Here is a 13,860-nt window from a genome sequence, read left to right as displayed (position 1 = left end):
AAGGTCACAGCGGTCCTTTGAAAATGTAAAAAAAAATCGTTACTTGTTCATACTCGAGCGTGTCAGATTTTCATACAGATGGTTAATCTCGGTGTTGTAGAGGTGTTGACCAATTAATCTGACACTAATCAGGGGGGGTTTTCTTAATCTGACACTTGAAGATGATAAAAATGCTTTTCGAATATTTTCCCTGCCTGTACCTCTAATCGTTTTTGTATTCATTATGAAAGTTGTAGATAATAAAATTCTATACAACTTTCGTCTGAAGCAATTTTACATAGGTACTCTTTAGCGTTCTCGAGTTAGAGGGCGATAAGGACGAGGAGCCACACATGCGAAAGGGCAAGGTCAATGTAGAATCCCAGTCTAATCTACATTCATCCAATTGTCAAAATGACAAGGTATTTCTATGATGACAATTTCGAAATTAGTCACGAAAATTTTAGTGTTGTCTCTGACTGAACCTTAGAATGTACTATTTTCCAACGAGTGAATTTTCGCTTCAGCATGTATCGCTGAACACCTCGCATTTATCGCCATATATCTCAAAAACGTTTGAACGTATAAAAAATTGCTTAGGACAAAATTTGTAGAAAATATTATGCTCTACAACTTTTATAATGAATGCGAAAAAGATTTGAAGCCCACTGAAGGAGATAATTCAATTCAAAAAAACTGATTTTTTTTACCTTTATGGCCAATTTATATTGTTTCGGCTTGCTAAAACTGTCAGATTATATTTTTTCCACCCAAAGTAGATTCTATGTTATTATTTTACATATTTGTCTGTATCATATTTTGTTTTCCAACTGAAGGACCTCGGTGGATGGCTTTTTGGATCTTGTTACAATAAATAACTTTTTTGTTGTTGAACAAAAAGAGTCTCTTTTGAGAAAAAATTTAAAACCATTTGTTATTCAAAAAAATACTCGAGTAGAGCAATCGAACCATGAAATTTTTACATCGAAGAGCTTTTCAAATTACAAGAATTGCTGAAAATGACCTTCTCCAAGAATCCAGTATTCTGCCCATGGATAGCGGAACTCAAACATCCAAAAACATTAGGGTTGTCCCTTTTTCTGTTTAACTTGAACTTGATTTCCACAAAATGAGTTTTTATACCACGACATGTGTTTCTCTATCACAATAGCATCTTCAGGTGGGTGAAGGTAAACTTTTGTGATAGCGAAACACGTGTCGAGGTTCAAAAACTCATTTTTCGAAAATCGTATAATGTGTTTTGAGTTCCATTATGGATTTTCATCGAGTATCAATTATATCAATCCAATCTTATTGTGTTGGAAAACATTCAACGCCCAGTATCTTGGAAACGAAGCATTTTCGGACGGAGGCCAAGAGGATCTTTCTGACTCAGAAATTTATTCTGAATATATGTTCGCAATTTTAATGAAACAGGTCTGGTTTTCTAAATTATGATTCTGCTCTTCGGGTACCGTTACAGTACCCTTAGGTTTTGAAATTCTACCCTGTAGATAAAGAGGTTAGTGAATCAAAGAAAAAGGAAAAGAATTCAAGAACTTCCGACACCCATTGACCGATAAGATTATGTCACTGATTTATTAGAAAAAAAAAGCTTCTTGATTTCAGTTATCAGGTAAAGGAAATGTGAATCGCTTCCGGGGTGTCTAGAAGTTGCTGGTTTACAATCTTCAAATCGCATATTTGAAAATTCAGCAGGAGATTGAATCTCCTCGTCCTGGGATTCCTCTTCTTGCTCCACGAAGGACCCCGTCTTGTCTTTTTCAAACCTTCTTCGGAGTCGACTGGTAGGAACGGTCTCAGTACTCCAGCCGGGTAGGTACTCGACGATGATGGCACTCTCGGTACGTTCACCGTTCTCGCAGCTGTCCGCAGGACCTCGTCGCCGTCTCCTTGTCCGTATCGGCGGTTATCATTGCGATATCTTCGAGACCTTTCTCGCCCGATAGGACCGCGAAAACCGTAAGGTGCGCGACCTGGTGCTTGTGCTTGTGCCGTGGATCTGGTGCGACAGATGGACCTGAGATGGAGATGTGAGTCATCAAATCTTTCTCGTTTCATTTCTTTGCGATTCGATATGTAGGGATAATTCGGCGAAATTGCTGACATCCAAGTAATATATTCTGGTAAAAATAATTTCTTCCAGATGTAAAAATGTATCTTATTAAATGTGTCTTCTGGTTAAGTCATTATTTAAAGTGAAAATGTTCATCGACCGAATTTTCATTACTGAATAAGAAAGTAGATGATTAGGTAGATATACAATGTAATTTTGAAATATATGTTGCATCTTTCTGAACCTAGTGTTGAGTTTCAATAATACTCTACTACTATGATCATTTTCCAGTAACGAACCATCAAATTCGCACTTCAGACAGTTATAAAAGTTGTAGGAAAAATGATATCAAGAAGAAGAATTAATAAAGAGTATCTTCGAATAAATGCGAAGGACTTTGTTGACCACGTTTCATTCTTTTTTCGTTTTCTGAACAACACTGAGTGATATAACTCCGCATAATATGTAAAGAATACGATTGATGTTTTTCGCTAAAATTTCTCAACATTTCAACCCCTAATCATTATAGGTGTTGAAAGCAACAGCTCGGATTTTTTCGAAATAATTTTTTGTGAGAAGAATATTTTGAATTTTTTTTTCACTACTTCCTATTAAATTCTCTTACGAAATTTCAATAATTTCTTTATTTTTCTCGGAATGGATTGAAACTCAACAGAAGTTTTGGCCAGTATTTCATAAATGCACCATATTTTCATCAAGTATCAGTCACATCAATCCAATCTTGGAAACGAAGCATTTCCGGACTAAGACCCAGAAGACCTTTCTGACTCAGAAATTAATACATATCTTGAATATACAGGATGTTTTCTAATTGAGTGTCAATATTTATGGGGGTGATTTTTGGGCCCATTTCAAGAAAAAAACTTTATATGAACATATGTCCTAAACGTCTTACGTTTTGAGATACAGGATGGTAAAGTCTTCAAAAATAAATAATTTATTATCAATATCTACAATACCACTTCAAATATTTTAATGAAATTTGTCATACATGTATACTATGAATCGAAAGGCATTCTCTTACGAAATTTCAATAATTTCTTTACTTTTCTCGGAATGGATTAAAACTCAACAGAAGTTTTGGCCAGTATTTCACAAATGCACCATATAATGAAGTGCTATAAGATTTTGTTATTTGTTATTTTTAACCTGTAATAATGAGGATAAGGGGTCGGAGAAACTATGCAAAAATCATTTCCATAGTGTTTCGTCTTATATGAAATCATTTCCATTCCACCCTTTAACTGAAAAATCAAATGAGCTTAAAATTCTGCTTTAGCCATTTTCAATTCCAAATAATATCAGTGCAAAAACTATTGCGAGAATCGCAATCCTCTATCTTTGACGGTTATGAAGGTACCTAAAATTCGGCTATAGGTATAGGATGAGTCTTTGACTCCTACAAATATTCCCACAGTAGATTTTTGAGGTCAAAAGAAATACTTTTGCTCAATACCATTTTTTTCCGAATCTGCTCGGTTTAAAAGATACAGGCTGTTGAAGAACCAAAAAAAAATTATTTCAACTTCAATCTTACAAACGGTTTTATCAAATGGAATGAATTTCGCAATATAGTTTTACATTTATTTGATGAATATTTTTCGAACACAGGATATCATCACCCACGTCTGCCAATTTTATTATAATGACCATTATCGTATCAAAAAATACCAAAAATTCAAAGTTCCAAATTCTTGATACTAAGTTGGGCGCAGCCATGTGAAGCTAGCACCCCCAAATACGAATTTTAAAACAAAAATTTCAGGGTCGTTTGTCCACCGTAGGTCCATGTTTGTCAACCTTTTTTTTTTCATTTGACCAGGCACCGTCAACATATAGAAAAATAGGTTTTTCGGTGCATTTTCTGGGCAAAAATTCGTCAAGACCGACCAGTTGCGCCGAGATGGATGAAATTATCAGATTTATTATTAGAGGAGTTGCTCTTTCGGAATGTGTATTACATTTCCATTTACGGTTACTTTTAATGAGAGATAAATGACTCGAAACCTGACCTTCGAAAAATCCTGAAACTACTGGGTTCAGTTAAGGAATCGTCAAGACCGAACGGTAACACCTAGATGGATGGAATTCTGGGATTTATTACTAGAAGAGTTGCTCTTTTAGAATATGTACCACATTTCCATCTACGATTACTTTTATTGAGAGATAAACGACTTTCGAAAAATCCTGAAAAAGATGCGTTCAGTTAAAAATTCGTCAAGACCGAACGGTTGCGCTTAGATGGATGAAATTCTCAGATTTATTACTAGAAGAGTTGCTCTTCCAGAATGTGTATCACATTCTCATCCACGATTACTTTTTTCGAGAGATAAACGACTCGAAAGCTGACCTTCGAAAAATCCTGAAACTTCTGGGTTAACCTAACCCTTCTGGGTCAAGACCGAACGGTTGCACCTAGATGAAAGAAATTTTCAGATTTATTACTAGAAGAGTTGTTCTTTCAGAATATGTATCACATTTCTATCTACGGTTACCTTTTTTGAGAGATAAACGACTCGAAACCTGACCTCCGAAAAATCCTGAGAGCGCTGGGTTTAGTTGAAAATTCGTCAAGACCGAACGGTTGCACCTATGTAGATGGATGAAATTCTCAGATTTATTACAAGAAGAGTTGCATGGTTCTGTGGGTGGACAAATAAAGTAATTGGGTGGACAAAAGTGTACTAACGTTAGACAAACGATTTTCACTATCGTTTTCGCAATTTGGCTGAGCTGCTCAGAAATTGCACGGAAAAAACTTATTTTTCCATATCTCTCAAATGGTGCCTGGACAAATGAAAAAAATAGGTGGACAATCATGGAACACGATGGAAAAACGGCCCTGAAATTTTGGTTTAAAAATTTTCATTTGGGGGTGCCAGCTTCACATAGCTGTTGGGCGCTATCTAATGAATATTTGAACGTTTCGTGAAATAAAAGTATTCTTCATATTTTCTCGTATAATGCGCCGTTTTCGAGTAATTTGATGTTCAAAAATAAAAAATATCTGTATGTATAATTAATGCTCTCACAAGTTAGAGAAGAAGTTTCAACTTCCGGTCATGTTCATTAATCCCAATACAAGGTTACTATATCTCAACCTCACACAAACTTATACCGAGAATTCATGAAATTGATTTTAAGTGTCTCCACAATACCGAGAAAATCCAACATTTTTTCATGTTTTTGGCACTTCGGGTTACACCGGAAATAGCTTCAACAGTGTCTTATTAGCAAATAATTCAATATTGGTAATCATCAGTTATCCAAATGTGCGAATATCATTTTCATTCAGCCGAATTTAGGTTCAGGAGATTACAATGTTTTTTCCGGTTATAAAAGAAACAATTTCATCATCTTATAGTTAATATCTAGAATTTTATAAAAAGTTTCCATTGATGAATATACAAAGTGAGCCAGTGAGAACGAAACAGCGGCTCTGTAGGAGTCTGTAGGTCGGCAGAACCGACTTACGCTTTTGGTTATTTAGGTTTGCAGAATTTCATTGGAAAAACAGCCACCATTCTTCTGTATATCACTCAAAATAAAAATTTAAACCTTTTGCGGATTCAAATAGCTATGTTTTTTAACAGGCTGAATATGTTCGAACGATTAAAAAAATTGGTTGCATGTTGCGTTCGATTTACGGTAGTTATATTTTCCCATCATTGATTGAACAATGTCAATCGGTCGCTGACTCCAACTGAGAAGAAACACTCCATTAAATTATTGCCACCCATAATTGCAACCTGACTGACAACAAGGAGCTAAAGGAACAGGACGTAAAAGAAGAACAACACATATCAAGCACATATCAATATTGCCAACTTTGTGCTACGCAGACGGTGATTACAAATTAATTACTTACCAACAGAATAGGCATTGAGTTAAATGCGCATATCGTTCATTCTGGCTTTTTGTCTCACTACCATCAATTGGTAATGTTTCTCATACCTGTCAATCAATTTGTACACATGCAGTGGTGGAGAAAAATATATTGTTACATCTTCGATTAATTCAATTGTGCAATTTGTCAACAATTACTTATTTATTTCTGACAACATGTACGGTAATTTATTCATACAGAAACTTATTTCTATATTCTATACACTGGCAACTTCGCCTTTTGCTCACCGAGTGCATATTCCTATCATCAAAAAACTTTAACAAAGTGAGTATCTTGTGTATGGATTTCACATATGTTGAAATACACTCCTGGACAAAAAAAAAAACGGAAAAACAAAATGTTCACCGAATTCATTTTGAAATAACTTTTTAAGGTGTCCATCGATTTTGATCATTTTGTTGTCTATTTGTAGCCTATTTCATCTAGTTTATCACCTGATGTCGAGTCTGCAGGAATTTCAATTGAATTTGATGGTATACAGGGCAGAACTGAAAGTTGCAAGGCCGATCTTCCTGTGAACTGTAACTGACAAGATGAATTACATAAACACTAATCATAACTTTGCTATATAACAGGATAGCCATTTTCCTTGATCACAAAGTAGGTATTGAATTGAGGAGTTTATACCACGGGACTTCTTCACCATCCGTATAAGGCGTAAAGGGGGAAGGACTACCAGAATGTTGGTTGTTGCCAGAACACTTTAACGAAAAGTAGAAGTTACGAATATTACGATAGTTTTCACTTTCGTCGAAAATATGGCAGCAGATGATTTCACCTCGGAAAGTGAATTACATGAATGAATATTTGTTCTTCAATGAGAAAAATTTAAATTTTTTTTGTACGTTTGATGAATAAAAAAATTTCTGACTTTCCGAGATGACGAACTGATTGAAGTGAATTATAATGAAAACCTCAATAAATTAGTGGTTTCTGACGTAAGATTTTCTTTTTTTGAACTAACCACTAACGGCCGTTTCCAATAATCCTATCTATCCATTGTTTCAGTTACTGAAGATAGAAAATGCATGTAATTTCGTTTCTATGATCTATCTGTATACTTCATTCACTTTTATTTTAGCAGTCGGTTGGCCATGGAAATTTGACACATTTCACTCTGTATAGTAAGAAAATGTGGGGTTATGAAGCTTGTCAAAACATTTTTGGGTTTTAAATCAACGCTATGTTGCCCGTTCTACGTAAAAGTTTCTGTTATTACGTATTTTATCACAATGTCGAATCTCTTCTGAAAATATGTGACGAACATAACTGAAGTTTATACAAACTGATTGAAGTCATACCAAATCCAGTTATTTGCATGGAAAATACAAGAGATCAGTATAATAGCTTGAGGACAGTTAATGTTTGTTATCTTCTTTGGCTTACATCATTTGTAGATTTCAAAAATATTAACTCGAAGATGAAATGCATATGATGCAGTGGTTGAGAATGGGTATCTGCCGAAGGAATTAACAGATAATTACAAGAATGTTAAATTCTTCAACAAAAATCATCTTGCATCAATATAAGTAAAATGAATTGAAGGCAGTTTCAAGTTAAGATGAACTTCACATGAATAAACAAGTTACAGGGCAACTTGCGCGTATTTGTGGCTATTCATCTTAATACATTGATGTAATAATAATAATTACATATAGATATTTATTAGTACCTTAAGACATTTACATTGTATAGGACAAGTCAAATGAAAAATAGAAAAATCCATTTTAGGGAACTTCTCCGATGACATTTATCGAAAATCCTGTAGTAAACTCTTCGGATTAATTCACTCAGACATAAAATTCTCAAATGACACCACTTTTTTGGGTCTCCCAATAAAAGGAAATTCTTTGTCATCCTCTTCATTCACAATCTTTCTGATTGTGGGAATATTCAGCTGAAATTTAAGTCTTTTAGATTCAGATGAATCATTATATATTTATATTCTCTTACATTGAATATGTTCGCTACCGTCTGACGTATTGTGGATTTTAGAATATCAGGGTAGAACTATTTGAATAAGCGGAGCTGAATTCTAAATAGCACTTTCGGCATTTTCGTAATAAAAATTGGTATTAGTTGTGGCAACGGCGTTATGACATTAACGACATTTCATGAGTGCCAACCTAACTTCGTTCTAGTTACAAAAACTTGAGAAAATTATTTCATGGCCAACCGACTGCTAAAATAAATATGAATGAAGTATAGATATATTTTAGAATGATTACCAATGGTTACTAATCGTCAGTGAAACGATGGATAAATATAGTCCACTCAAGAATGATTGACATCTCGGGTGGCTATGGAAAAACGAATTTAAGTTGGTAATAGCTCATAAGTTGAGATTTTGTTTTGCGGAATTCAGGTTGGTATTGTGAATAAACAGTGATCTGTAGTCCTATTATGTGTGAATCTATGCACTAACCGACAATAATTTGAATTTTGTACTGCTATTTATGTTCTTAATTTAATCGTACAAATTGGAAAGATAAGTGTTTCAATTTTGAATGCTGATTAATATGCTCTGAACTCAAATATGTATTTCATTTTTTCAGATACTTGTCTAGGTGATATTTGCATATTCCTGTTCTGTGAGTGAAACTACAGAAATTATTGAAGATATTTTGTGATCAGATATTAAGCTGCGTCTGTATTTTCAAGACCTACTGGGATGTCAATCATTCTTGAATGGACTATGACCATAGGTTTATTGAAAACGGCCGTAAAACGGTGTAGACCCCTTTTAATGTTCAATGTTATAAATTGCATAGTTCCCTTTGAAAAATCGTTTTTCCCTTGAGGAAGGAGCTATTGATTTGAATTAAACAGGAAAATATTAAGAGAAGATCAGGCTTCAGAAACTCATTTAAACACCCATCATTAGGTACATCTGAGGGTACATCACTGATTAATTCCACAGGATGTTCAGAATTTTAGAGGAAGTTGCAAATTTCAGTTCTAGCCTGTATACCGTCAAATTCAATTGAAATTCCTGCAGACTAGACATCAGGTGATAAATTAGATTGAACAACAAAATGATGAAAATCGATGCACACCTTCAAAAGTTATTTTGAAATAAATTTGGTGAACATTTTTTCTGTCCGGTTTTTTTTTGTCCAGGAGTGTAGTTCCGGTTGGTACACCACAATGTTTTATTTTCATACGAGAGTAAAGCAAATTTTGACAACTTTGTAAATACCCACAGAAACTAATACTTAAAAAATTGAATCTCTTTAGTGGGACAAGATACTGATATTCACAGTTTTCCTACAATTTTGAGATGAAAATGGAAAAAATCGAGCTCGTGCCTTTCACAGAAAAAGCAGGATAATTCTCTTATAAATCATCGAGTGACTCATTCAAGAATGAATTCGCTGTCAATTCAGAATTGGATTCTAGCAATTTTCGCATAATCCCGAGACATTCAAGTCGGTTTCTCATTCATTATTTCAACCACACGATGTCCGACACTTAACGTGTGGGACACGCGGCTTATCTGGGCAGAATATCTCGGAACTATGAATGAACTCCCTCTCGTACTCGACTCTGATACAACTCCATTATCGCCCACTGCTCATTTTTAACCTCACGCATTCAATTTATGTCGTTCTGGGTTCCTAATGCAAAAATTCACCCACGAGCCGCAACTTTGCCAGTACCCTCGAATGGTACCAACGTTCAGATAAAAACGTCGTTAACCAACTTTCTAAGCCAGACTAGTGGGCGGGCAATTTCTTCAACGTTGCTGAAAAAATAAGGGCCCCGGTGAATGAACTGATTCGCGACAGCAGCGGTGGTTAGAAATTCAAGGAACGTTATTAAAATCGGATTTACGCGGCAATTAAAGGTGTCGTTTTGCTTTATTCGATTGGGATCCTCGCCTACGCAACGTTCGATTTCATGAATGGAACTCCTTATGCAAATTGGGTGAACGGGTTTGTTTATTGTAGACGAGAAGGAGTGGGTTTGATAGCATCGAATGAATTGGGTTAAGTCAGAAAGTTTTGTGTACTTGTGACCCTTCGGGACTGCACACAATTTAGAATTTTACTCTAGTTTGGACGATTCTCCCTCCAACTGAAATGAAATTGTACAAGGTGTTCCAAATACCCTGATTTTGGATGTTGCTGGTACTTCTAGACTAGATAGGGAAAAACGTTCAAAGGATTCCTGGGCTCGATTTTCGTGAAGATTCCATTAGTGGAAAATTTTTTATATTTGGTCTATTTGGAAAATGTGCCATAACTTTTTCACTGATAGTACCACACTATGTTCAATTTTTTTTATCTTTTACTGATGGTCTTTATTTTTCTTGAGTTCAGAACATAGTGCAGAATCACCCTAGAATTCGATACGAAATAAATTCCAATTAAAATGAGTCAAGTCTGATATAGACTCCGAAACGTTACAAAGAATTATAATTTCAACGTTATTTATTTTGAGTTCATTGTCAGGCAACAGTTTTTTCTAGTTAATTTGCTCCTGACAAATTAGTGCAAGAATTTACGCAGGAGCAAATCGTTGATTTCCATTTTAATTGATTTTGTTTCAGAGATTGGGAGTGAAAACCCTAAAAAGTTTATGAAGAGATGCAAAATCCTCCCAAAATAAATTTCAATCGATATCAGTCAAGGCCTAGTTCAATGTTAACCTTGTTTTAAAATTTTCAGCAACTGAAATGAGACCTACAAATTTTACAGAAGGTGTTCAAAGTAGACTCCATGAACTCTACTACATGCTTTACACCTTCTGATGAATGATTGATTCGATCTGCTTGCATGTCTCATTTAAGTTCCTGAAAGTTTCAAAAACAAGGTCAACATTTGACTCATTGTAATAGGAATTAATCTTTAGCTTTTTTCTCAGTTGAAAAAGTGCTAAAATTTACTTTATTATTTGAAATGAACTTAAAAATAATGATTTAACTGTGGGGTTCAATAGTGAAAACGAAACGAGGGAAAATATATAACAATTTAAAATAATATTACATTGAATTAAATTCTACAAAAGCTCTACACCTTTTAATGAATGATTACTGCAATCTGCTAGCATGCCCATTTCAGTTGAAAACATTTTCAAAACAAGGTTTACATTAAACTAACCCTTGACTCATTGTAATAGGAACTTATTTTGAATTGAATGTTGGAAATACAGTTATACCATTTCGAAATCTCAATGAAACAGGCATGTTTTTTCTTTATTTGGCACTTAGGCAATATTCGTTTTCACAACATTTCAGGTTAAACTTGGGAAGAAAAGCAAAACGTGAAATTTGAGTTAGATCTTTGTTTGAAATAACCATGCATTTTGGGTGATGCATACGCCTGCAAGCCCATTGAACTTGAGGAAAAAAAAACATGCATGAGCCCAAAAAATCATATACTACATTCGATATGTAGCGCATCTACTCGGGAGAAATATCTAAAAAACAGATTAAAAAAAATTCACCATTGAGTATTGCCATCAAAAATAGTGGAACACGGTGTAATTTTTTTGAATTTTCGAAAATGCCGAATATGTAGAAAATCTAGGGACTTTTACTCACTATAATTCATTTTTTTCTGAATAGCCACAACGTCCTCCACCATCAGCTACTGTAGTATATCCATTCGTTACGCCACATCCTGTATATAGGAATGCTCAGAAACTCAGAGTGCTCAACTCAATATTGTTCCACCATCCAATGGTGTATTACACCATTTTGGCATGCAACTTAGAAGGATGGTTTGCAAAATGATATTATAAAACGAATTCATACATTATTTCTTGAATAGGGCTTTTTCCAAAGAAACGATTGACCTTTTTGAAACACTCTTGAATCATTTTAATATATAGGTACATACCAGAGTGGTGCTTTTATGCAGTGCTATATACAGGTTATCCCGGCTCTTGGTGAGTCTTTCTCAGGTGTTAATGAAGTTTTTAAAGCTGAGTCAGGAATGCCTCATTTTTTTTTCAACTACATCGTCCTGCTTATATAATATGTGCCTCCAAATGGTTCCCATATTTTTTTTGTGATAACTTCCGGTAATTTTTTGAATTTCACAATTTCAGGATCACCATGAACGCACTGACCCTAGCACTAAATTGTCAGAAACGTTTTCTATCTGAAGATATCGAATTTCCTCCATTTATGTATTTCATCATTAATTCTGTTAAAAAAATGTATACACTTTATACAGGTTCAACATCGAGCATTTTTATTATTGAATATGAATCTAAATATTTTTTCATGAATATTGCGAGCTTATTATTCTTATTATGGTTACAATCACATACCTGATGCAAGTGCAAATAGTGGTATAAAAAGAAGTGTTTTTTAGTGGATCCTTTGCTCATACCAACGTATAAAGGTTTTTTCTTCCATTTCAATTAGCCCCGAGTCTTTATTTTTGAACAGAAGAGGTCATACTTAAAATTCAGTTCACGCTATAATCCCAACAACTAACACGATGTTCTTTTCTGTTCAAGGAGCGACACCGGCGACAGTGGCGTTCGTGACCCATGGCAGCACGTGAAGGCGCGCCAGACGTGGGCTCTCTTTGGTTGTTTCTCTCCTCACGATAATCTGCAGGACCTGGCCATATCTGGTAAGATCTATTACTGGTACAGACGGCGGTAGTACCGTGATACTAATTTATACGCCAGATGGGGAAGGTCCGATTGTGGCTGGAATTGTTGAGGCGTATTCGCATGCAACAGTAGCGATGTTTTCAGGATTTACTGCGTGATCCCTTCAAGGAAAGAATGAGCTTTTCTCTGCTGGAGAGTGTGGGTTCACAGCCTGTATATTATATACGAACTCCGTACGGTACTTCGAACATTGTGGAAACTACACTTTTGAAGTGGATATTGTGGAGTATATTTCTTTTCTGCACCTTTAAAGTTTTCATTATTGCTGTTTTACAAACCATGTGGAGAGACGTATGGTAAGCTGGCCATACATGGTGGAGCCGAACCTCACAAACATTCACGATCCAGCCATTGATCCAGTGGAGCCCATGTACTTATACCTATCACGAAAATGAGTTGAGATATTCCAAAAAAAATCTGAACAGAAGAAGTGGTCAAAGTATACAGGGTGTCTCAAGTGCCTATTAGAAGTTTCTGGAGAACGGGACATATTTGAAATCTGAAATATGGGATCATGATATGGTAAGCACTTCCGGTTATACAAAGAGTAAAAATAAATTTGTTCAAAAATTTTTTTTTAATTTGAGCATTCAATGCTGAATACATTCCTGTTAAAACCATTGTATTCATTAAAATAATTTTCGAAATATCGGAAAAAAACTGAAAAAAGGAGATATGCGTAGTCAGTATTATGCCTGTAAATCCGATTCTAAATATCTTAAGCACAAACCGAGGCACAAACCGTTTTCACATTTTTGAAGTCAAAGAATATGGATATTCTATATTTCCTGAATTTTGCGAAACTTGTTGCAGGGTGTTCCAAATGCTGTATCAAAAATTCGAATCAAGATTTGCCCATAACTTTCGTTTTTCAAATTAGAACCCTAATCTTTTATGATTGCGTTGGATTCTGCGAAAAAAAGAGATAGTTAATGTTCTTAAAATGAATAATTCCTGAGTTTTTTAAGATTTTCTGTTTCATATCAATAATCAATGGTCATAGTAGATAACTTTTTTCAATGCTCCACTGAATGCTTTACTGAATTCCATTCATTTGAAAGAAAAAACGTAAAATACAGAATTTGAAGATTATTAAATCTGTCACTTGTGAATTATTGGGATAATTGATCTTCTATGATCATAGATTTATTGATATGAAACAAATTGCAGATTTTACTAATTTGACTCTACTTGACTCTACGACAGAAATTCAGAAAATCCAAAATACCGCAGGAATTATTCA

General features: G+C 34.8%; 1 protein-coding gene across 2 annotated transcripts in view; it reads left to right on the top strand.

Annotated features, from left to right (window-relative positions):
* Positions 1 to 13,860, top strand: part of LOC123312610 (breast cancer anti-estrogen resistance protein 3 homolog) — a 146,121-nt gene that overhangs the window by 7,877 nt on the left and 124,384 nt on the right. The window contains exons 1-2 of one of the 2 annotated variants that reach the window (XM_044897135.1): positions 1,831 to 2,033; positions 12,456 to 12,574. In XM_044897135.1, the coding sequence (XP_044753070.1) occupies positions 2,026 to 2,033; positions 12,456 to 12,574 (127 nt within the window). In that variant the 5' untranslated portion in view covers positions 1,831 to 2,025. Of the gene's footprint in view, positions 1 to 1,830; positions 2,034 to 12,455; positions 12,575 to 13,860 lie in introns of those variants that run through there. The other variant, XM_044897136.1, reaches the window with a different exon arrangement.

The sequence above is a fragment of the Coccinella septempunctata genome, chromosome 4, assembly GCF_907165205.1.
Source record: "Coccinella septempunctata chromosome 4, icCocSept1.1, whole genome shotgun sequence".
In the NCBI taxonomy this organism is placed as follows: Eukaryota; Metazoa; Arthropoda; class Insecta; order Coleoptera; family Coccinellidae; genus Coccinella; species Coccinella septempunctata.
This window is presented reverse-complemented; position numbering and strand designations above follow the sequence as displayed.